Here is a 26,504-nt window from a genome sequence, read left to right as displayed (position 1 = left end):
GCTGACATGAACCCCACCACTAATTACCCCCTGCCACCGCACCAGGGCAGCGTGGAAGAGCGAGGCTAAGCTCCAGATTTGGCGCACAAATATGATGCGCCAAATCTGGGGCGGCTGAGGGCTGATATTATAGCCTGGGAGGGGGCCTATAACCATGGCCCCTTTCTAGGCTATTAATATCAGGTCGCAGCTGTCCGCCTAGCCTTTGCTGGCTTCAATTTATAGGGGGACCCCACGTTTCTTTTTTGTGGTGGTCCCCCTGTATAATGGCCAGTAAAGGCTAAGCTAACTGCTGCGGCCTGGTATTAATAGCAAGGGAAGGAGCCATGATTATTGGCTACTTCCCAGACTATAACATCAGCCCTCTACATTCTGCTTTCCCTCTGTTAGTTATTAAAATTATGCAGGAGCCCACTTTTTTTTTATTTTTTATAATTATTTAATAAAATGAAATACAATAAATTCCGGAGATTCAGACATGTGAAAGAGCCGAACAATATAGGTGAGGGGTTGGTATGTGTGTGTGTGTGTGCGTGTGTGTATACACACTTAGATATCTCCACATGTTTTGCGTGTGTGTGTGTGTATGTATTTTTTACTCTTTTATTCCACCCTTTTTTTAAAGAAAATATATTCACAGACGTTATGTAATTCTCTCTAGATTGAAAAATATCCCGAAATCTGGAACAGAGCAAGTGATCTTTATAAAGATAAACAGAAGAAAAAGGACGCCTGGGCCTCTGTGTTGAGGGAAATCTATCCCCAGTGGGTGGATGCGGAACCACATGCCCAAGAGGAAATTAGTAAGTTTTGATTTTTGCATTTATTTTTACAATATTTTTATATCTTTTTGTAATTGCATTTTTGTTGTTAAAGCAGTACATAAATTGTTTTTTGTTTTGTTATTGCAGTGTCTGATATAAAAAGTCGTTGGCGATCGGTCACTGACCGGCTGTTGAAGTATCACCAGTCGGTGAAAAGTGGCGCATCACCACGGAAATGAAAGGTTCCTTTTGCGGACGAGCTGTCCTTCATGCTAAGCAGCAGGAGTTTGCGGAGGTAATTTCCCAAAAAATATTAATTGAAATGTTTACAAAAATGTTGTATATTATTTTTTACCTTTTGTTTTATACAGAACTGAAGGCAACATCAGGGCCCCAACACCAGGTCCACAAGACGACACAACTACTGATCATGCAGCGGAGGAATCCGAGGACTTGTTTCATGTTTCCTCGCCGGATCAATCAGCTTGTTCGTCCACTTCAACATCTGTTTGGGCCGCTGACGGTTGTCCCGCACCTTGTTCAACTCCTGCGGACGTCGTGCCGGGGTCGGGTACTGCTGCTCCTGCAACAAGCGCTGCCGGTAGCTCTACTGGTGATGTGTCGAGGCCCACTGGGAGGGGGTCTGCTTCTACTTGTCCCGTGGCATCGAGAAGGGCGGCCCAAAAAAAGTCAAAAAGCCACGAGGGTGCGACTAGTGTATTTGAAGCACTCACTAATCGTACCCTCAGTCTTGTGGACAGGACAGCACAGGAAGATGACCTGGATAAATTTGGGTTATCCATAGCTGGACGCATCAGATCCATGCCACGAGATAAGCAGAACATGTACATGACTGCAGCAAACACTCTGGTCATGGAGATTGATGGCACATCAGTTATGCCCTCGCCCCCAGCCATACTTCATGGGATATTTAATCTATTCCATCCCAGTGGGCCTCCACCACCACCACCAGCAGCTGCAACCCAGCGTTTTGGGCAGGTTGCAGCATACCGGCCTGAAGATACGCAAGGCAATTATGCTCGACAACCGGCCCCTGGTGCTTCATCAGCTCTCCGAGGACCCTCACCAAATTCAAGCTTTTCGCAAGAAGTGTTTCCTGGGTACGGCTACGAGCAAGAATTTAATAATTTTTATTTCAATGATTTCACCCCTCCCTGTCATCATTTTTGGACCATAGCATATACAGACAGCACCTTTAGGTCTGTATCACCTGTAGGACTGTAAGGTGTTTAGTTTTATATAATTAAACAACCTACAGGTGCTGCCCATATTTTATGGACCTAAACTGATGACAGGTCTGCTGTACACAATGTGTAATTTATTCCCAAGTTATGGGCAATGTTTGTCCGAAAAAATTTTTTTACTAGTTTGTTGTTTTTTGTATATAAAAAATGTAAAAAAAATTTCTATATTTATTAAAAAAAAATTAGTTAAACTATTTGTACATATTGTACTTCATGACAGTGGTAAAATTTATTCGATCACTTGCGTTTATTTGTGAAAAAAATGGAAATTTGGTGAAAATGTAGAAAATTTTGCAATTTTCAAACTTTGAATTCTTATGCCCTTAAATCAAACAGATATGCCACACAACATAGTTAATAAATAACATTGTTTTCTTTACATCAGCACATTTTTTTAAACAACATTTTTTTTTGTTAGGAAGATATAAGGGTTAAAAGTTGACCAGCGATTTCTCATTTTTCCAACAGAATTTACAAAACTATTTTTTTAGGGACCACATCACATTTGAAGTTACTTTGAGGGGTCTATATGACAGAAAATACCCAAAAGTGACATCATTCTAAAAACTGCACCCTCAAGGTTCTCAAAACCACATTCAAGAAGTTTATTAACCCTTCAGGTGCTTCACAGGAACTGAAGCAATGTAGAAGGAAAAAATTAACATTTAACTTTTTTCACTAAAATTTTACTTTAGACCCAATTTTTTTTATTTTCACAACAGTAACAGGAAAAAAATGGACCCCAAAATTTGCTGTGCAATTTCTCCTGAGCACGCCGATACCCCATATGTGAGGTATGTATATACATACATATATGTACGCCCACTGTTTGGGAGCACAGCAGAGCTTGGAAGGGAAGGTGCACTATTTGACTTTTTGAATGCAAAATTTGCTGGAATAATTAGCGGACGCCATGATGCATTTGGAGAGCCCCTGATGTGCCTAAACAGTTGAAACCCCCTACAAGTGACCTCATTTTGGAAACTAGACCCCTCAAGCAACTTATCTAGATGTGCGGTGAGCACTTGAACCCCAAGGTGCTTCACAGAAGTTTGTAACATAGAGCAGTGAAAATAAAAAATCACTTTATTTCCACAAAAATTATCTTTAGCCACAATTTTTTTATTTTTACAAGGGTAACAGGAGAAATTGGACCCAAAAAGTTGTTGGGCAATTTCTCCTGAGTACGGTGATACCCCATATGTGGGGGAAAACTACTGTTTGGACGGACTGCAGGGCCTGGAAGGGAAGGAGCACTTGACTTTTTGAACGTAAAATTGTCTGGAATTGAGAGCAAACGCCATGTCGCATTTGGCTAGCCCCTGATGTGCCTAAACAGTGGAAATCCTCCACAAGTGACCCCATTTTGGAAACTAGATGCCTCAAGGAACTTAGCTTAGCACTTTGAACCCCCAGGTGCTTCACAGAAGTTTATAACTTATAGCCGTGAAAATAAAAAATCTAATTTTTTCCACAAACATTATCTTTTAGCTACAATTTTTTATTTTTACAAGGGTAAGAGGAGAAAATGGATCCTATGGATGCGCCATTTCTGGGGCAGCTGACGGCTGGTGTTTCTAGCCTGGGAGGGGGCCAATATTCATGGCACCCTTCCTGGGCTATTAATATCAGTCCCCAGCTGTCTGCCTAGCCTTTGCTAGCTATTAAAATAGGGGGGACCGCACGTCATTTTTTTGGGGGTCCCCCATTTTAATAGCTAGTAAAGGCTAGGTATTCAGCTGGGGGCTGATATTAGTAGCCTGGGAAGCTCCGTGGGTATTACCCCCTTCCCAGGCTTCAAACATCTGCCCCAGCCGTCTGCTTAACCTCCGCTAGAAACTAAAATTACGGGGAACCCCACGCCAATTTTTTTTTTAAGAAATCCTTTATTTTAACACTAAATGACAAGTACAGTAATCAACACTATCACTGTACTTCTTATATATGTGACTGACGTGTTTCTATGTATCTCATCTATGTGTGATTCTCTATTCTTTCTATTCTAAATTGTCGGGTACCGCTGCTGAATTGCCGGCCGGCTTTTTTAAAGAGACGGTGCATGAAAACACTGTTATTTTCTTTAATAAATCCTTTACACTAAATGACAAGTACAGTAAGCAACACTGTCACTGTACTTCTTATATATGTGACTGACATGTTTCTATCTATCTAATCTATGTGTGATGTTCTATTCTTTCTGTTCTAAATTGTCGGGTACCGGTGTATGCCACTGCTGAACTGTCGGCTTTTCATGTAATACATTCTACAATATTCTTAGTTGTTTTCCTTCATGTAGAATTAACATACAAGGAAAGAAAGGGTTTATTTTTATTCCGATATTTGTGTCCCATTGACTTGCATTGGTTTCCGGTATCGGAATCGGCGATATCTGATATTTTTTGGGTATCAGTCCGATCCAATCCGATCCGATATTTCCCGATATCGGAAGGTATCGCTCAACACTAGTGATGATCTAAACACCCGAGAGTCCCCTGTACTGCCATAAGCACCAACGTCAATGGCAACAAATTTGTACTGTGCATCAGCCACCGCCATCAGGACCACAGAAAAATACTTCTTTTAATTAAAGAAGCGTGAACCAGATCGTGGTGGCTGCTGAACTCTCACATGTTTGCCATCAACAGGACCAATGCAGTTGGGGAAATTGGCCACAGTTTGAAAGCCTGCTGCGACCTGCAGCCAAGTCTCCTCAGTTGGGGATGGCATCACGATGGACTGAAACTTCTGCCAGATGACGCTACATGTGCACCTCACAATTCTGGAAATGGTGGATTTACCAACCCTAAATTGGAGGTGCAGTGATGTATAGCGCTCTCCTGTGGCCAAAAACCTGAAAAGGAAAAATATATAATTAGAAAAGCCAGAATAAGAAAAGAAATACAAGACAACAGTAATTCTCCATTATTGATTACTCTGGAAAAAATTACGGACTTTATTGCAAAATACTATTCCAATGAGCGCCTTTTTTTTTTTTTGGACACACATTTTGTAGTTGTTTTTTCATTATTTGTTTGCTTTTGAGTTCACACATCAATTCTATTCTGCTTTCATTTTGTGTCTGTGTTAGCCTATGATGTTTGCTCTAGAGTTCACACATCAGTGACCTTTTCAATCTGATCTTGGTGCATTGGTATATCATGGCCAAGCCAAAAATAGGTACACAAAGACAGACACAGCGGAGCCATCACCACAGGGTGGCTAACAAAACCAGGTACACCTGACGGCAGGGGTGAGCTGCTATGCCCATTCATGGGTGGTGGATCTACTGTCATTGTTCCTATGTGATTATTAAAATACAAAACCTCACAAGGGCTCTTTCACAGGTCAGTTTCTCCAGTATGAGTGGTGACAGTTTCCAGATGTACCGGAGATAAGAGACATAATGATTGCTATTACTTTATTCTTAATTTTTACAGGTGGGGACACACTACTAACCCCCTCATCATGGTCTCTGCTGGTGCTCAGCACAGCAGAGAACCATGATGAGGGCAGCGTTCAGCACTGACTCCTGTGATTAGCAATTGTAATGCTGACTCCCAGAAGTCCGTCCATGTATTCCAGGTGCAGCAGACGTAATATCTCTGTAACATTTTTTGGTAAGGTGCTGGAGATATGTGTACATGTGGAACCGGCCATGGATGATAAATGCAGAATTGGTGAGGTATTTCTATTTTAAAAATTTATTATAGTCCTAAATTGGAGAAAAAAAACACGTGCTGAACAAGATAATGTGGAAATACTGAATCAATAATTACTCTGGTCATGGCAGCATATGTTGTTTAGATTTAAAAAAAAAAATGTTATATATATATATATATATCTCGCCCCCTGGGCCGTGGGGCACCTGGAACCGGGCTTCAGTGTGATGATGGGGGTAGTAGTGGCAACCCGATCCCATGGCTCAAGGTCAGACCAAATGCTGTGGCAGTCTATTTATCAGTGTTTTAGAATGTCCGACTACGCCACCCATGGATTGCGGTCATGGATGACCGCCGCTGCAAGGCAGACCGCTGAGGCGGATGTTGGTGTGCAGCACAGGGATAGGATAACTCCCCACGGGAAGAGTGTAGCCTCAGGGCAATGTAGGTGGATGCTGGGGGTGATGGCGCAGGCACAGCATAAATCACACAGAGTCCAATGGTGCAGTTCAGGCCTTTTACTCACAGTTGTTATCCAAGTCACTTCTGTCGGCAAGGACTGCCTGAGCCGTGCTGCGTCCACCAGGTGAGGGGCTCGGTCAACCCCCAGGCAATTCAGGAGTATGGCACAGGACCCCCTTCTGTCCTTTCTCTGGCCTCTCGTGCCCCACCAGTGACCACGCTTCTGTCCAGCAGCCTCGGGCCTTCTCTGGTAAAACTTGGCGCCAGTTTCCCTGACCCTATGTGGTGCCTTCCTAGCGGGTGTAGCAAGGGGTCGCACCAATAAATGATCACGACCTCTGGTTCTTGGCTGAGGGATGATTTACCTCCACCAACTTGGGAATCCAGTACCCTTCCGCGGCCTGACCCTTCACCCGATATAACGCGGGCTTGCAACGGTTGCTGTCCGTTCTGCTCTCTTAGGGTCCCTTCTGCCTTCTTGTTTCTGGAGCCTTTCTACTCCTCAGTCTCTTCTCCTTCCTTCTTTCTCTTCCTCCTTCTTCTCTTCTCTCTGGCCCCGGCCTTCTCTCTAGGCCTGCCTCGTGGAGCTGAGCTCAGGCTGAGCCGCAGCTCCCTGTCAGCTCTCTCTCCCTTTCTGAACACTGACTAAAGATGGCTCCCCCCTTTTATCTGCTTCTCTGTGCTGAGGTCAGGTGACCTGCACCCAATGAGCTCCTACCTATGCTCCAGAAACCGTCCCCTTCTGCCCCTACATCACTGGGTTCTCTCCCCCCTCCCCACTCCAGCCAGGGACATGGTCAGTTGTGCCTGCATAAATGGGAGCACCGTCGAGCTGTCCCCCGGAAATGGGGTGAGTGTGTAAGTGTATGTATGCAGCTAACTGAGCCCTGGTCCACACTCCATCTTTACCTGGGAGTGGAATATCACACCTCTGGTTGAGGTGCAATACCCCTGTAGCAACCGAACCCTCGGGGCGCTACATATATATATATATATATAAACATTCAACTTACCGCAAGGTGATGAGCAACCTTTCCTCAGCAGAGATGGCCCTTCTCATTATAGTGTCAGTGTAGTTAATGTCAGGAGAAATAAGACTTAGCAGCCGATCAAACGCAGCAATAGTCAGACGGCAAAAGTGGTGACATTTTTCTGGAAAACTTTAGTAAACAGAAAAAAAAAAAAACACGGATTAAAACATTATTTTGTAATATGGCATACCAACAAAACCTCCTTCAAAAAGAAAAATGGTATACACGGGTGACATTATACTTTATTCCCATATATCTTACCTCCTTAAATCCTGGTAAAGAACATTGAAGTGGCCCTTGTCCGCCCGCTCCTGCAAGATAGGGTGCACCCACATCTTTTTGGGTCTTCTCCTCCTTAACCGCTCCTATGGAACAATAATAGGTTAGTACACACTACATAAAAATAATGTAACCCAAAAAAACATCTACTTTATATTACCTGCTCAATGTAGTAGTGCAGCAGATTGATGACAGTCAGCAGCAAAAGGTTTATGCATTGTCTGCTGAGACGCAGGGGCTGCAGTTCCTGTGGCATCCTGTCTATTGCAAAAACCAAAATGGTGAAGAGGGGTTGAACTAGGAAATGACATCAGAATTTTCCCTTTTTTTTTCACTAACTTTATTTGTGCTCAAAAACGCTTGAAATATGCTTACAAAAACGCAATAAAAATCTGCATGCAAAAACGCGTCAAAAACGCACCTAAAAAACGCATGCGTTTTTCTGGCAAGGGAGATGCAGAAATACTCAGGAAAATTTCTGCTTCATTTCTGCATCGTGGGCACATAGCCTCAGGGACTCATCCACGCAGATGTCCCTTTGGGGAACGTGCACCTCAGCAAACTTGTTGTTAAAGTGACCAATCACTGGCCGCACTTTGAAAAGACGGTCAAAAAGTTGGGGTCACCTCGGGAAGGACATTGTGCAATATTGTTGTAATGCAAAATTTTTTGGATTGCCTTAAATTGTTTACGCGTCATAGTAATGCGGAACACTGGAGTGTTATACAAAACGTTAACACTCCAATATTGCCAAAGCTCTGGCTTCTTTATGTGAAGGACCAGGCCCCAAAATGTCATCATTTCTACTGTGTCTACAGGGGTCCAATTAGAAAATGATGAAAGGCGGTTTTGTGCCAGAAATTGCTGGGAATACAAATTTGTGTGCACCACCATGAGGTTTACAAAATCCTCATAGAAAAAAACTTTGAAAAAGTCTATTTCTGTGAGGCCAGTGGTGTCAAATTTGATTCCTGATTGCACCACAAAATCAGGAAGCAGTGACTCAGAATCTTTGGGTGGTGAGATCCATACGGGGTCAGAAGCGGTGGGCGTTGGTTCATTTTCTGTCCTGCGGACGTCTGCATGGCGGTTCGGTATTACTTGAGGAAGAGGAGGAGGAAGATGAAAAATAAAAGAAGGTGGAATCCTCTCCCTCACTATCAGTGTCGGAGGCAAGGAATCCGCTGAAAACTGTGATTGTACGAGCGGGACGACATTTTTTCACGCATGCTGTGTGTTTACTAAATTTTATTCAGGTGTGTGTGTGTTTGGTGTAAACGTTTTTTATTTAGAAGAGAAAAAGCAAAAAAACAGAAACAAAACAACAACCTGACGCTAACCCTAACTCAATTCAGCAAAAAATACTGTATTGCATGACAATTACTACAGTTTACTTTTACTGTCCATAATCTAATCCTATCAATTAATCTAAAAAATGTTTTTATTCTTTTTTCACACAAAAAACAACTACAACCAACAACCGGAGGTTGATCACTGATGTGCATCAGTAATCAGCACTCGACGGCTGTAGGACAGACGCATGAATGTGATTCTCTTTTTCCACGCTACCTGACACTAACTCTAACTCAATTCAGTAAAAAATAGATGACGATTACTACGGTATATTTTTACTATCCCTAATCTAGTCCTATCAACAAATCTAAATGATTTTTTACTCGATTCTTTTTTCACACAAAAAAACCCCCAAAAACCGAAGGCTGGTCAGTGATGGTAGTTACCGACCAGCGAGCGAAGGCTGTAGGATGCACGCATAGATGTAGTGCAAAAAGGGGAGAAAAAAATAGGGGAAAAAAAGGGGGGAAAAGGGGGGGAAAGGAGGGAGAGGGGGATTGGGGTGGATTAGAAAAGATCAGGAACGGATCAGGGATGAATCAGGAACTCTTCTTTCTTCAGCAGCAGGAACACCAGTAGTGGTGGCACAGGCTTTAAAAAGTCAGTGGCACCACAAGGCCCAGCACAGCTTGACAGAAGTTGTTTGTGCTCTCTGATTGGTGCAATCGATGTCATCGTTTGATCGCAACAATCAGAGCTGGCCCTGGTGACGCTGGCGTTGCTAGGCACCAATTTGATTGCCTGAAACACTGAGAAATCGTAGTCATGGGGGGGGCAGTGCAACGCCAGGGACGACAACTCCAAGTGCCCTGCTTCAAATTTCAGCAGGTGCCTTAATACGATCACCCCAACTGCGACAGCGGTCGGTGTTCATAGCAGATGAGCACTTTTGTTATACATAGCATGGCTGAAGCATTCGTTTCACCCCTGAAACGCAAATGTTTTTAAAAATATAAAAAAAATATATATAAAAGTTCAAGTCATCCCCCTTTCGCCCCATTCAAAATTAAACAATTTAAAAAAGTCAAAATTGCACATATTTGGTATCACCGAGTTCAGAATGTCCCGGTCTATCAATATATAAAAAGAATTAATCCAATCGGTAAACGGCGTAAAGAGAAAAAAATCAAAACAACAGAATTACGTTTTTTTGGTCGCCGCCACATTGCAATAAAATGCAATAACGGACAATCAAAACATTGTTTCTACACCAAAATGGTATCAATAAAAACGTCAGCTCGACGCACAAAAAATAAGCCCTCACCCAGCCCCAGATCCCGAAAAATGGAGGCGCTACGGGTCTCGGACAATGGCGGCATTTATTTTTTTTTTTACAAACTTTGGATGTTTTTTCCACCACTTAAATAAAAAAGAACCTATAGATGTTTGGTAGCTGCAAACTCGAAATGGCCTGGAGAATCATAATGGCTGGTCAGTTTTAGCATTAAGGGAACATGGTAAAAAAAAAAAAACTATTGTGGAATTGAACTTTTTTTTGCAATTTCATCACACTTGGAATTTTTTTTCTGTTTTCCAGTACAAGATATGGTAAAATCAATGGTGTCGTTCAAAAGTACAACTCATACCGTAAAAAACCAGCCCTCACATTGCCATATTGACTGAAAAATAAAAAAATTGATGGCTTTTGGAAGAAGAAGAGTAAAAAACAAAAACGGAAAAATCCAAGGTGGTAAAGGGGTTTAACCCATGACCCCCAGCACTGCAAAACAACAGTGCTAACCACTGAGCCATGCTGCCTTAGCTTTATGAATCCAAAGTGCTGCTCCAGCAGCAAGAAATTGCATTTTGAAGTTGTATCTGGAAATGCATTGGGGCATGATGAGGCACTTCTAACTTCTCAGCCTCACGCTGTATGTGCTACCTAGCAGCACTGTCCTCTGGCTGATTGACAGGTCATTTGCTCTGGTACACAGCCTCTAATTTGTCAATAAGCCAGGAGATGGTGCTGCTAAGCAGAAAATAAAGCGTGTGGCTGAGAAGCTACAGTGGGTACAGAAAGTATTCAGACCCCTTTAAATTTTTCACTCTTTGTTTTATTGCAGCCATTTGGTAAACTGTAAAAAGTTCATTTTTTTCTCATTAAAGTACACTCTGCACCCCATCTTGACTGAAAAAAAACAGAAATGTAGAAATTTTTGCAAATTTATTAAAAAAAGAAAAACTGAAATATCACATGGTCATAAGTATTCAGACCCTTTGCTCAGTATTAGTAGAAGCCCCCTTTTGAGCTAGTACAGCCATGAGTCTTCTTGGGAATGATGCAACAAGTTTTTCACACCTGGATTTGGGGATCCTCTGCCATTCTTCCTTGCAGATCCTCTCCAGTTCCGTCAGGTTGGATGGTGAACGTTGGTGGACAGCCATTTTCAGGTCTCTCCAGAGATGCTCAATTGGGTTTAAGTCAGGGCTCTGGCGGGGCCAGTCAAGAATGGTCACAGAGTTGTTCTGAAGCCACTCCTTTGTTATTTTTGCTGAGTGCTTAGGGTCATTGTCTTATTGGAAGGTGAACCTTCGGCCAAGTCTGAGGTCCAGAGCACTCTGGAAGAGATTTTCATCCAGGATATCTTTGTACTTGGCCACATTCATATTTCCTTAAATTGCAACCAGTTGTCCTGTCCCTGCTGCTGAAAAACACCCCCATAGCATGATGCTGCCACCACCATGTTTCACTGTTGGGATTGTATTGGGCAGGTGATGAGCAGTGCCTGGTTTTCTCCACACATACCGCTTAGTATTATCACCAAAAAGTTATATCTTCATCTCATCAGACCAGAGAATCTTATTTCTCATAGTCTGGGAGTCCTTCATGTGTTTTTGAGCAAACTCTATGCAGGCTTTCATATGTCTTGCACTGAGGAGAGGATTCTGTTGGGCCACTCTGCCATAAAGGCCTGACTGGTGGAGGGCTGCAGTGATAGTTGACTTTGTGGAACTTCTCCCATCTCCCTACTGCATCTCTGGAGCTCAGTCACAGTGATCTTGGGGTTCTTCTTTACCTCTCTCACCAAGACTCTTCTCCCACTATTGCTCAGTTTGGCTGGACGGCCAGGTCTAGGAAGACTTCTGGTGGTCCCAAGCTTCTTCCATTTAAGGATTATGGAGGCCACTGAGCTCTCAGGAACCTTGAGTAATACAGAAATTCTTTTGTAACCTTGGCCAGATCTGTGCCTTGCCACAATTCTGTTTCTGAGCTCATTGGGCAGTCCCTTTGAGCTCATGATTCTCATTTGGTCTGACATGCACTGTGAGCTCTTATATAGACAGGTGTGTGCCTTTCCAAATCAAGTCCTATCAGTTTAATTAAACACAGCTGGACTTCAATGAAGGAGTAGAACCATCTCAAGGAAGATCACAAGGAAATGGACAGCATGTGACTTAAATATGAGTGTCTAAGCAAAGGGTCTGAATACTTATGACCATGTGATATTTCAGTTTTTCTTTTTTAATAAATTTGCAAAAATTTCTACATTTCTGTTTTTTTCAGTCACGATGGGGTGCAGAGTGTACTTTAATGAGAAAAAAAATAAACTTTTTAGAATTTACCAAATGGCTGCAATGAAACAAAGAGTGAAACATTTAAAGGGGTCTGAATACTTTCCGTACCCACTGTATAAGTGGATCATCACTCCCCAATGCACTTCCAGATACAACTTAACAGAGTAATTCGGAATTTATTTATTTCTATACTATGGGTCTAAGAACTGATAGGCAGATAGTTGCTAGCTACCTGCCTGTTCTACCCTGCGCCAGCTCAGAGCGGTCATTGACTGCTCCTGCTGGCGAATTCTGCTGCTTCGTGTAAACAGAGCTGCTCTTCATTTTCCAGGCTGCTCTGTCAACGGGGCATGACTGCCAATGTCATGCTGATTGACAGCCATATTCCCACAGTCAGGCCATGGGGAGCCGGCTGTCAATCAGCATGACATTGGCAACAAAACAGAGCAGAAGAGAAGCAGCTGCTCTGTCGAAGTGATGTCAGTAGAAGCCGCAGAACTGTCTGTGACAGCTGTGAGCCGGCAGAGATCGGCAGTGGGCAGAATGGGCAGGTCGGTACCTGCCTGTTAGTTCTTAAGCCCAAAATAAACAAATAAAATAGTTCCAGATAGCCCCTTTGAAAAGCGATTTCTCATTGCTGGAGCAGCACTTTGGGGGTCATAATGGGATCAAATGGCTATCTTTTAAAGAGCTACAGACATAGGTGGATTATAATGAGGGCAATCTGGGCTACCGCATGGGGCCTGATGCTCCGCGGGGCCCATGAATTGCCCCCATTATAATTCACAATCAAGTGTTTTTTTGTCACCACCGCGGCTGCATGTTTAAATGACGTGGGCCAGTGATGTCACGCTCCTATCTCACGCCGAGTCCTGTGGGCTTTACAAGAAAGCTCGCGGCGCGAGAGTGTAGGAACGGTGAGTATTTATTTATATTTTAAATATGGGGGTGCATTATACTACTGTGGATACCTATGGGAGTGCATTATACTACTGTGGATGCCTATGGAGGTGAATTATACTACTGTGGATGCCTATGGGAGAGCATTATACTACTGTGGATGCCTATATGAGTGCATTATACTACTGTGGATGCCTATGGGGGTGCATTATACTACTGTGGATGCCTATCGGGGTGCATTATACTACTTTGGACACCTATGGGAGTGCATTTTATTACTGTGGATGCCTATGGGAGTGCATTATACAACTGTGGATGCCTATGGGGGTGCATTATAATACTGTGGATGCCTATGGGGGTGCATTATACTACTGTGGATGCCTATGGGAATGCATTATACTACTGTGGATGCCAATGGGGTGCATTATACTACTGTGGATGCCTATAGGGGTGCATTATACTACTGTGGATGCCTATGGGGGTGTATTATACTACTGTGGATGCCTATGGGAGTGCATTATACTACTGTGGATGCCTATAGGGGTGCATTATACTACTGTGGATGCCTATGGGGGTGTATTATACTACTGTGGATGCCTATGGGGGTGTATTATACTACTGTGGATGCCTATGGGGGTGCATTATTCTACTGTGGATCACTTATACTACTGTGGATGTCTATGGGGGTGCATTATGGTCTCCTTTTCTTGTCCTTGTTCTGAGCTAGAAGAAGATGCCATTAAGCTAAGTACACAACTGTTCGGGCCATATAGGATGTGTGTGTATATATAGATGGATAGTCCATAGAAATGTGACTGAGGTATATGGATGTTTTGTGATGTTATTTGCACTGCCAATTGACTGGTTATTTATGATCTGAAGAGTTATTCTTTGTTTGACAAGGACATCATATATTTTTCTTCTTCGACTTTGTCATGTTATTTTTCTGATCAATTGTTGAATCATATTTCTGATATACCCCTCAGCCCACTAGTATCTATATTGTATATATTTATATATGTTCATGACATATTGCCTAGTCACCTATTGAGGAGGCCTCGTCAGTTAGAGTAGTGGTAGGGCTACATAGGGGCAGTGGCAAGGAGCGGGGGGAGCCATACCGTGTAAACTTAGGGTGCTGACCTCCGCTGTCAGGAAGGGAATTGTGAAGGGCAAAACTAGTCCTTATCTCCCTTCATTTCTGCTCCCTTTTTTTTAAGTTGCTGTTTTTCTGTGCAATGTGCGTGCATTTATGTCTGTATGTATTGGGTTTTTAAACTAACTAAAAGAAAATTTTTAAGGGTATTTTTTGTTATGGTTTATATGTATAAGGGCCCCATAGGTTGATCGCTTTGGTTGTTGATTGAGGGGGCTATGTGGGGGCTCATATTGTATGTAGGGGGCTATGTGGGGGCTTATACTGTATATAGGGGGTATATAGGGGGATGTCAGCATATTTAATTCTGCTCAATATTAAGTGAATTTTTTGTTTATATTAATTGTAATTAATATTAATATTGAGCAGAATTAATTTCAGCCTATTGGTTCGGTCTCAACAGTCATGGTCTCTCATGTGGCCCCTAGTGAAAATTAATCTCCCACCCTGGCTCTATTTTATATAGTGCTATGTTATGTATAGTGCTGGACATAAGGGAAAAAGTTGTGTGCTGCTATCTCTGCTGTTTTCCATCTACACGTGCACCAGAGCACCTGTGTTTTACTCACATGACCTATCACCTGATCTATCAAAGGGGATCATGTGATATGTCACGCGATACATCGGGTACCTGGAGGAGCCCACACCTTCTAAACTGCCCGGGGCTCTGACTACTCTTAATCCACCCCTGGCTACAGAGTCATATAAATGATTTTGGTAGATTATAGTTTCTGACAGATCCTTTTTAATAATTTGTTTTAATATATATTATTTCTGTCCCACCGGTCCATAGCCAGCGTCAAAATTTCTTATTGTCCTGTACTTCTGGTAGGACGTAAGGAAACTAGAAGTGTTGTCCTAATACTTTAATAAATGTAAGACAATGATTTTATCAGATGAACGGTTTCAGAGCCTGAGTCATGCTAAACATCAATTATTACACTGTACACCCCCCCACCCCCCCCCCCCCCAAAAAAAAAATACAACAATGACAATTTATATTATGCTCAGCTGTTTCTGGATGTCAAAAGTAATAAGTTTCACTTTCATATATTATAAAATTGTAAATGTGAACACCTGGAGAAACATTCTTGACATTAACCAGACACTATGACACATTCTGGTGTGGCTCTTTAAGGTGGAGACTGAAGGCAGCTGATCTGACCAGTGGGTGAGAGCTGCATTTTATCAGTGTGCTGAGACCTCCAGGACTCCTCAGCCCAGTCCTCCCATCTCATCTGGAATTCTAGCTAGCAAACATGTACTGCTGGGGAGACAACAGGTACAGACAGCTGGGTCTGATAGACCAAGGAGAGGAAGATGTTACCTTCAGACAAAATGACTACTTTTCAAGTCAGATGGCTGTTCGGAAGGTGGCATGTGGAGGAAGGCATACACTTTTTCTTCAAGAAGATGGCATTGTTCTGTCTTGTGGTCAAAATATCTGTGGACAATTGGGCAGGAAGACAAATACCAGCTCCTTAGGTAAGACATGAAACCATCCTTATGTGTTGAGATATATATATCACTCTATATATGTGTATGTGTGTGTGTGTATATATATATATATATATATATATATATATATATATATATATACAGCTGAATTTGAGGTCCAGCTCTGTGACTGTCTAAGTTAAAGCAATGGAATATTTTGACTCCAGTCCCCTGTGCTGGTCTGGCCTCTGCTATGTGTGTCCTTTCCTTTATGCTCTTTCTTCTGCATGATGCTTGATGACAAACCTGTCACACAGGTAAACCAGCACTTCTCATGCTAGTGCTGAAATAACACATTTCTTAACAGTCTGGCTTCATGTATGATTATAATGCTTCCATCTTTAAAAAGCACAGAAAACATATTTCCCTGTGGTCTCACTGTAATACATTAATATAATCTAGATATAATAAATCATATCCACTGCTCTATGAAACATAACATGATGAGAGCCTGTATTGTGTAGGATGGTCCATAGTCCACATTAAAGTCTGGAAATATCAAGTTTCGTTTCTCCTTTTTCTGATTGCTAAGTTTCACTTTCCCTTCAGTAAAGATGACAAAACATTTCCTCTCTGGGTGGAGACTGGAAAATCTGATACATAGTTTTCTATTTGCTCCCAATGTGCCATTTAATTAACCCATAAGGGAAAAGTTCATTTTTGGCATCACTATACATTTTCTCTTATTATCATTTCAGCAGCTGTAACTTTTCTAATTTGATAATTTGAAGCTTAACTCATTTTTGTGCAGAATTAGTTGTAGATCTTGCAAGCAGTATAATAATAGTTAATGTCTCATCCATATATTTTTTTTTTTACTTTTTTTTTTATAACCCTACATCTTTACATTTACATTGTATTTTAAGTTTGCAGCCAATACTTTTTTCTTCCCCTTGTTCTGAGACCCATAACTTTTTTTGCATTCTTTTTTGGGTTTTGTTTTCACAGTGATCACTGTGCAATAAAAATGACCGGCAACATGATTTTATAATAACAATTTTTTATTTCTATAGTGCCAACATATTCTGCAGCACTTTACATTTCAGAGGGAATTTTCCAGATTAGTTTGATTAGAGCTATACCAAATTTATTTATTGTTTTTTGTCGTCATTTTTTGAGTCCTGTAACTTTTCATTGCATTTTTTTCAAGGAGGTGCAGTGACCAAAAAAAAGTGTTTTTTTTCTCTCTGCAGCATTTACGATATAGATCAATTAATTTTATATTTTGTAGCTTGGAATTTCACAAATTGGATGATACCAAATATGCTTATTTTTATTATTTCTTTAGTTTTAAACCAAGAACGGGGGAATGCTTTGAGTATATAGATAGATAGATTAATTATTATTATTTATTTACTTCATGTTTTAATTTATTTTTTAGTCTTCTTGGGGGACTTGAACCTGAGATCATTTGATTGCTTATTCTAAATTTTGCAATACTGAATGATGCAACACTATTATTTACTGACCTACAGCTATAGTTTATCTTGTCTTCAGTATTGGAAATTATATTGTGATTATTGCTGTTGTTGCTACTAATTTCACAACAAATAAACACCACAGATGTGCAACTGTAAACTGCAGATTAATTAGAGCTCAGACCAACATGACAACTTCTTCAGCCAGGACTCGTCTGCAGAGATTACAACAAAGACACATTTGACATCTCACATTTCCAGCTCCGTCCCCATCTATTCCCAACCTGCAAACTCCTCATCCTTCTGATAGCCTAAGGCCGGGGTCACCTGAGTGTTCAACACAGTCGATAAAATATCACATAGCACTCGGACCAGTGTTATTCTATGGGGCAGCTCACATCTATTTTTTCATGCCGATTCTGCATGCTGCGATTGGCAGCAATACTTGGCTCACACGCATCAATACAAGTCTATAGGTGCGTATGAAACATCGGACTGCACTCGGATGTCATCCCAGTGCAGTCCGATATACGCTGAAACAGGCAATGGAGGATATGGAGAAATTACTTTCTCTGTCATGCGAGAGGATCGGAGCACAGTGCACTGACACTAGGCAGAGCTGGAGCCAAGTGTGATTAGCATATCGCATCTGATGCTATACGCTAGTGTGATTCCAGCCTAATACTGAGCCACTGCTTCCGTATGTGTCTCTATTAATGCACCTGCTGTGTGGAACAAAACAGTACTCCTCTTACCACCTCACATAATAATGCCTTCACTGTGCCCCTTAAAGTGAAGTAAAATGTCTCCTTCTGCCCTCTAGATTATTAAATTTGGCCCTAGAAAATGTTAATGCCCTGTGCCAGTGCCCTAGAAAACAGTGTCCACATTTTGCCCCTAGAAAGTAATAATGCTCATGTGCACCTTTTGACTGTGCCAATATAACAATAATGGTTCTTAAGTGTCAACTTAACATTTAATATTGTCCCTTGAGTCACCCCATACACAGCTCCCAGATACACAACATGATGCTTCTACACCTCCCCTATACACAGTATTATGGTCCCACAGCTCCCCTATACACAGTATGATGGGCCCACAGCTCCCCTATACAAAGTATGATGCCCCTATACCTTCCCTATACACAGTAAGATTAGCCCACAGCTCTACTATACACAGTATGATAGGCCCACAGCTCCACCAAAACACAGCATAATGGTCCACAAACTGTATCATGACCTCCACACTGTATAATGGCTCCCACAGTAGCATCTGTACTTTATAATATCCCCCACAGTAGCCTCCACACTGTTTAATGGAACCTACAGTAGCCACCACACTGTATAAAGACCCACACAGAAGCCCCCACTCTTTGAGGGTTCCCACACTGTATAAATGTCCCCACACTGTATAATGGCCCCCACAGTTCTACAGCCCCCCCACTGTAGCACCCACACTATGTATGATGGCCCTCGCAGTACCCCCACACTGTATGATAGCCCCCACAGCAGCCTTCAAACTGTATAATGGCCCTCACAATAATCCCCCATCGTATAATGGCCCCAAGGTAGGCCCCAAACTATATAATGGCCCCCGCATTAGTTTCCATGCTGTATAGTGGCCCCCGCATTAGTTTCCATACTGTATAGTGGCCCCACATCAACTTCCACGCTGTGTAATAACCCCCACATTAGCTCCTACACTGTATAATGGACCCCACATTAGCTCCCATGCTGTATAATGGACCCCGCATTAGCTCCCATGCTGTATAATGGCCCCGCATTAGCTCCCACACTGTATAAAGGCCCCCACAGTAGTCCCTACAGGTATGAGGGGCCCCCCACAGTAGCCCCCACACTGAATCCCCTCCACAGTCCCACCCCATGTTTTAAACATAATAAAAAAACATTCTAGATTTACTTAATCCAGGATCTTGACGAGTCCACCTACAAAGCGCGGGCAGACCAACACACGGGCAGACCAACACACTGTCATCACACACACAGGACATAAGAGTCCCGGCGCGATGACGTCACTGCAACGGGATTCTGAAGTCCTGCGCTTACGCCAGCACATCGCCTGCTGTTCTGTAGACTGCAGGCTTAAAGTGACATGCGGTCCACAGAAAAGTGGTAGTGCAGGGAGATCACGTCTCCCTTCTCTACCGTGGAAATTAAAATAGATCGGCATGCTGTGCATGCATAACAGTGGCAGTAGCTCCGAGCGATAATATATTTCGTTAAAATAACAACTATGGTGTTTTAATATATTTAGTTCACAGGGGACTAGTGTGAAGTTCATTATGTCTAATAATGCATTTAGTCGTCAAAGTAATGTTATTATTATTATTAATTATTCTAGCGCCATTCATTCCATGTAATAATGCATTAAATTCACGATATACAGTATAACCTTATGCATTTATTTCATAGTGAAATTAATAACATAATTAATTATAGTCCCAATAAGATATGTGTCCCTTGATGTATTTAATACACTGTAAACCATTTATAAGCCTCTGATGAATAAAAGGAGTTATCAGAGTTGTTGAAACGCATAGTAATTGTTCAAAATGATGACGTTAGGTCACAATAGCCAAATGATCTTGTTTTACATCTTTGCTTTATACTTTGACTTGCTCTTAATGATGCATATTATTCTTATATTACCTGTTGACTTAGGATAACTGGTAATTAGGATGGTGTCACTAATAACACATTATACATATCAACCATAGTGTTGGATTATGGATATAAGCTCTAATTAAAGGGATTGTTCCGCCTTAGGCTACAAGTCTGCATTCTCTCTATGTGACTGCAGACTTGTGAATCCCTCACATGGCGCGCACTTTGGTGCCAGCGCCTGGCACGTGACCGCAAATATTTGATATGCATCTGATGAATGAAGGAGGGATCCAGCTCACAGGCAAACAGTGTTTCTTAATTCAGGTGAATATAGTACAGAGGATTAAGGATAAAATCTTCATGCTAGAGACATCATCTACGCGTTTCAGGTGTCTCTGCACCCTTAGTCATAATGCTTTACATAAACAAACAGTAAAACCTATACATCATGCCACACTATTACTTTTTTCTCGACCATACCCCTCCGTCACATAGTGCCATAATATATACATATACAGGATAAACAGGAGCATTTAAACCTCTACTTTTTACTGATCTGATCAGAATCAGATTTGTTGTATGCATTAATAAATGGGAGTAATAAAACGACTATTTATTTTTTAATAATCACAAAATGGAAAAAGGAAAACAAAAATCTGTAGGTAAATCTTCATCATAAGGGTTTTTTTGAATATTGATGTTGTAGCATTATATCCTTAGGATCTTGAATATCAGCTGTTGCTGAAGCACGGTACTTTATCTCCTGACTGTGCTATTTATGCAACATTAATAAGTTCATCTACAACAACCAGTATGTTTTTATTTAGTTTGTATGTGTATCACTAAACACTATTGTGTGTTTCAGCAAAAAAAGGAATAAGAACATTTAAAACTTACTAATTCTATAACATCAATACTTTACGCACTGCCAAAAATGCATAAAAAAACGCTTTCCACGCCCCATGTGCCCTATTGTTTCTGGACCATGTTCTCTGAGGGAGTAGATGGACTGGCTCCTCCAGCCTCTTGTCTCGAGAGCCCCTGATTATTTGAAAGACACCACTGATGTATGAAATATTATGAAGGACATGATATGGCAACCTGATTTCTCAGGGGTGGTTTCAGACGTTTCATTATACACATTTATGCCTCACGGAGTGGCTGTTTATGCATTGGACTTCATTCATTTGAAGAAATACAGCGATTTTAAATGGGAATTCCAACAATATATTTTGGATGCAGTCCAATTTCTAATTCATAATAATTACTTTTCCTTTGTTGGTGATTATTATTTACAAAGAACCAGAGTTTCAATGGGAGCCAAGTGCTTCCCCTTCTGGCTAATTTAGTCATGATTGGTGGGAAACCAAAATTGGTTCGAAAGTGTTGGCACCCTTGAAATTGTTCTAGAAAATGAAGTATTTCTCCCAGAAAATTACACATTACACATATTATGTAAAACGCGTTTATTTCATTTGTGTGCATTGGAACAAAACACAAAAAACTGGAATTAAAAAGGCAAATTGGACATCATTTCACAAAAAAACAAACAAAATGGAGACAAAATTGTTGGCACCTTCACCTTAATATTTTTTATTTAATATAAAAACTTGATTTAAACAATATATCCTTTTCGGATGATTTTTCCTTTTTATAGTGGTTTATGTCATTATTCATTACAGAGCAAATCTATTCCCTGGAAGCCCAGACAATTTTGGATGTGAGCTGTGGGTTTAACCATTCTGTGGCAATTTGTAATGAAGGCAACATATTCACCTGGGGTCAAGGATCAGAAGGACAACTTGGATCGGGACAACTTCCTCAGCAATCTCCTATTCCTAGGTACAGTATAGGTGTCAGAGAGAAAGCAAAGACTAACATGGTACAGTGCTTATACTATGTTGGGGTGTTCAGAGAATATGTTCTTTCCAGTGATGCTCTCTAAAGTCCCCAAAAGACCCTGTTCTACTAAAAATTATAACATACGTGTTTTAAGATCTCTTGCCATACTTTGCTGTATTGTAACCCATTAGAGTCTGTATCTCTCTAATAGTGTTAGGGTATGAAGTTGGGAATGACTGTCATGAAACAGATAATATAATATAAAAAAAAAATGTTTCACTAATGATTGCCCTTTTTTCATACCATAGGAAGATAACCGGATTGTCCGACATAAGAATAATACAGATATCTTGTGGACACTTCCATACAGTTGCCCTTTCAGAAGGTAAATAATCACCAAGCTTATATCACTGTAGGCTTACCAAATAATAGTATTAATTAGGTCCTTTCTTTAGAATATATAACTTATGAACACACTTTAGATTCCAGTAAGGATTCTATAGGTTCCTAGGGCCCATTTAATACAGAGGTTTTCCAGGCTGATCCTTCTTATGATGCAATAATCACTACACTCAGTCACTACAATTCTTACCTGGAGATTTGAGACACGAACAAATTTTGAGAAGAAAGAGCCTCCACATCGAAACATCAAAGTGGACCCCTATCTTGTGATGGATCACGTTGGGAGTTTTCTACTTCCAGCGTGATCCACTGTGATTCTTCTTCAGCCAAAGCATAGTGAGATGTCTCCAACCTTGTCATCAGTACTACTCCTGTGCCCTATCCCATAGAATCTGTAAGGATCTCATCATTGATGCTTACTTATTTAATGTTGGATTTCATTTAGGTGTAAAAAATTATATTCTTAATGGTATTCTTGCCATTATTTTTCAGATAGTAATGTTTTTTCTTGGGGAAAGAATGATGTTGGTCAACTGGGGCTAGGCAAACAGGTGCCTTACCAAGCAAGCCCTCAACTTGTGAAGTCTGTGAAGGGAGTTCCACTGGTTCAAGTCTCTGCAGGAGGTTCTCAGAGTTTTGCTCTGTCGATGTTAGGAATTGTGTTCGGATGGGGAAAGAATAATGCAGGACAAATAGGACTTCAGAGCAATACTTTAAAAGGTGAATTGTGCTGATGGTCATATTACGCATCTCTATGAATACTTAGTTGAAGAGTTACCTTTCTTTTTCCTTTTGTTTTTATTAGCTGGTGTGTTTAAACCATATGCAGTAAGTTCTTTGAGAGATAAAGGTGTTATCTATATCAGTTGTGGAGATGAACACACGGCTGTATTAAGCAAGGTAATTACGACATTTTATACTCGCTGTACCCAATATGAGAATAGTTACTGTAATACCTGATATACTAAAAATATTGAGGGCTTCCATATTCCTAGAACACTGAATTATCCAGTAGTAATATACAGTGGGGAAAATAAGTATTTGATACACTGCCAATTTTGCAAGTCTTCAACTTTGAGAGACAGAATCTAAAAATAAAGAACAAAAAATCACATTGTATGATTTTTATATAATTAATTTGCATGTTATTGCATGAAATAAGTATTTGGTACATTAGAAAAACAGAACCGCAACCTTTGTTTGCAATTACAGAGGTCACACGTTTCCTGTAGTTCTTGACCAAGTTTGCACACATTGCAGCAGGGATTTTGGCCCCCTCCTCCATACAGATCTCCAGATCTTTCAGGTTTCGGGGCTGTTTCTGGGCAACATTGAGTTTCAGCTCCCTTCAAAGATTTTCTATTGGGGTCATGTCTGGAGACTGGCTAGGCCATTCCAGGATCCTGAAATGCTCCTTACAGAGCCACTCCTTAGTTGCCCTAGCTGTGTGTTTTGGGTTATTGTTATGCTGGAACCACCACCTTATGACAGCCACCACCCATCTTTAATGCTCTTACTGAGGGAAGGAGGCTGTTGGCCAAAATCTCGCGATACCCCATCCATCCTCCCTTCAATACGGTGCAGTTGTCCTGTCCCCTTTCCAGAAAATCACCCTCAAAGTATGATGTTTCCCCCCACCATGCTTCACGGTTGGAACGGTGTTCTTGGGGTTGTACTCATCCTTCTTCGAAACACGGTGAGTCGAGTTGATACTAAAAAGTTCTATTTTGGTCTCATCTGACTACATCACCTTCTCCCATGGTCCAGATGGTCATTGGTGAACTTCAAACGGGCCTGGACATGTGCTGGCGTGAGCAGGGGACCCTTGCGTGCCCTGCAGGATTTTAATCCATGACAGCGTAGTGTGTTCCTAACGGTGATGTTTGAGACTGTGTTCCCAGCTCTCTTCACATCATTGACCATATCCTCCCATGTAGTTCTGGGTTGATTCCTGACCTTTCTCAGAATCATCCTTATCCCACGAGGCGAGATCATGCATGTAGCCCCAGACCGAGGAAGATTTGTGCCAATGACAAGTTATTTTTCTCTCTCTGTCATTCCTAAAATAAACCTTTCTATATTAATACATTTTTCTCAAGATTGAAAATTATCCCTTATCGATAGGACAGGGTATAACTTACCGATTGCTAGAGGTCCGACTGCTGAGAGTTCTCCATGGAGTAAACACACCTTTGCTCCATTGAGGTTGTGTAACTCTGCTCCATTTATTGTCTTTGAGAAAACCAAGTAAAGAAATGTTCTAGAATTTACCTTTCTTCTCATACAAACAGCCACCTAACTTAAATGGAACATAACATAAGAAAATTTCCTATTAAGCTAATCCCAGAGTCTTGAAAGCAATTACATAATAACTGCAATAATGTTTTTAGCTAAACTATGTGTGTAGGTGTGAAGTGGTTTTGCTATAATTATCAAGTAAAAACTCTAAAACTAGAAAACCGTTACCCCGAGTCATCGGTGCAGTATACTGGCTGAGACACCGAATCACGGTTTGAAGAAATGTCCTCTGTCTTTGATCGCTTCAGCCAGGTGACGTCAGTGACAATGTTTTTGAAATCCATTGGTCACTTGAATGATCCTGGCTCCGTGTAATGCTCAGACAGCTTGATAAGGCTGAGGTGCTGCATACACTTCTGCTCAATGCTCCTAAATGATATATATGGGAAGGGGAGAAATAGTTGTGGCAGTAAATATTGGTGCAGTTCATTGATAAGGAGTGTTAAAATTTTATTATCCACTGATTTAGGTCTGGTCCAAGATTCTGAGGCTCCCACTAGGTCTGTGCAGCACATTACTTAAATTAATCCTGCGCTGAGTGTGTCACAGGTTGTCATAAGTTTGTACTCTCAGACTCTTATGTCTCTCTGGGATGTGAAGTCATCTTTCAATACTAATATTTTCATGTTCATGATGCTGATTGATGACCGGTTCATGCAGAGTAATTTGAATGAACCTATTTATTATATTGATGCCTGGACCATACAATACAAACATGCACAGACTGGGATCTTGGCAGCCATCTTCCTGAAGCCATGGGCCTGCAGATCATGGCTTCAGGAAGATGGCTGCGGCCGCCGGAAAAGCAGTGCACTCTGCTCCGATTGACCGCTGACACCAGCCCGCAGCATCTCACCGATTCTGCCGCCGCCGGGTTCTTGAGGGAGGGACCGTGCTTTCTGCGATGCCGCTCCATCACCAACGCAACTCCCCAGTAACCTTGGTTCGGACCATAAGACGCACCCCCCATTTTCCTCCCAAATTTGGGGGGGAGGGGGAGTGCGTCTTATGGTCCAAATATGGTACAAATTCGGTAATTATATGTTCCAAATGTCTGAGAAGAGCTTAGAATAAGGATGAATTCTCATCACCACACAATACTAGAAAAAAGGAAAAATCTATGTGCAGCCAAACATTTTTTGTAGCCCTGATCACAGCATCCCGAACATGAAAATATAAGTATTGAAAGGTAACTTTAAATGCCAGAGAGACAGAAAAGTCTGGGAGTACAAACTAATCACATCATTTGACATGCTCAGAGCAGGAATGAATGTGTCGCATGGATTTGTATCTTTCTATATAAATTATGAAATGTGCTCCTCAGACCTTGGTGTCAATCAGGGGACAATAAAGCTTTCCTTATATATAAACTGTACCAATATTTACTGCCACAACTGTATCTCCTCTTCCCATACTGATAGTTCTGCTTGGTGTCACTTGTCTTATTTATTGCACTTTATTGCACTTCTCCTATGTCCTCTTGTGCATAAACATATAACTTTTCAGAATTTATGTTATACTATGCGTAATGAAGGGACCTGAGTAGTCTCCACAAAGATTGCTTATTTGTTATAATCTTAGTTAGTCATTAAATGGTATCAACTAATGAGAATTATTGGTTTGGAATATTTTGCCATCTATCGGCACATACGGTACAAAGATAGATTTTTTTTCCTGTAACACAGACATACAGTAAAATGGAGTCTGGTAACACACAAGGCAAAATAATATTCTGGACCAGGAGACAGTTTGACAGGTTTAAAAGTCTTAATACATTAAATTAATTTTAAGAATGACAGGCTGTGTGCACACGATGCGTTTTTAATGCGTTTCCGCAGCGTTTTTGCAGCTGCGGAAACGCATTAAAAACGCATTAAAAACGCATGGTAGAAGGGCAGCAATGGTCCCCAATGATAATCCGCATGTGCTGTGCCCATGCTGCGGATTTTTCCGCAGCGTTTATGCTGCGCTCAAAAATCCGCAGCATGTCCATTAATTTTGCAGAAACGCGGCGTTTTCGCCGCCATTGACTTGCATT

The 26,504-nt window shown here is 41.3% G+C and overlaps 1 protein-coding gene across 1 annotated transcript in view; it reads left to right on the top strand.

The window, feature by feature from the left end:
• Positions 1-15,476: 15,476 nt before the first annotated feature.
• Positions 15,477-26,504, top strand: part of LOC141152852 (probable E3 ubiquitin-protein ligase HERC6) — a 70,641-nt gene continuing 59,613 nt past the window's right edge. Inside the window, exons 1-5 of the mRNA XM_073637502.1 lie at positions 15,477-15,870; positions 21,607-21,766; positions 22,075-22,151; positions 22,661-22,888; positions 22,974-23,068. Coding sequence (XP_073493603.1) covers positions 15,645-15,870; positions 21,607-21,766; positions 22,075-22,151; positions 22,661-22,888; positions 22,974-23,068 — 786 coding nt within the window. The 5' untranslated portion in view covers positions 15,477-15,644. The remainder of the gene's footprint in view (positions 15,871-21,606; positions 21,767-22,074; positions 22,152-22,660; positions 22,889-22,973; positions 23,069-26,504) is intronic.

The sequence above is a fragment of the Phyllobates terribilis genome, unplaced genomic scaffold, assembly GCF_046119375.1.
Source record: "Phyllobates terribilis strain yellow unplaced genomic scaffold, ASM4611937v1 Scaffold_1__5_contigs__length_1240528914, whole genome shotgun sequence".
Lineage (NCBI taxonomy): Eukaryota > Metazoa > Chordata > Amphibia > Anura > Dendrobatidae > Phyllobates > Phyllobates terribilis.
The sequence above is the reverse complement of the archived record's forward strand: the minus strand, read 5'-3'. Positions and strand labels throughout refer to the sequence as shown.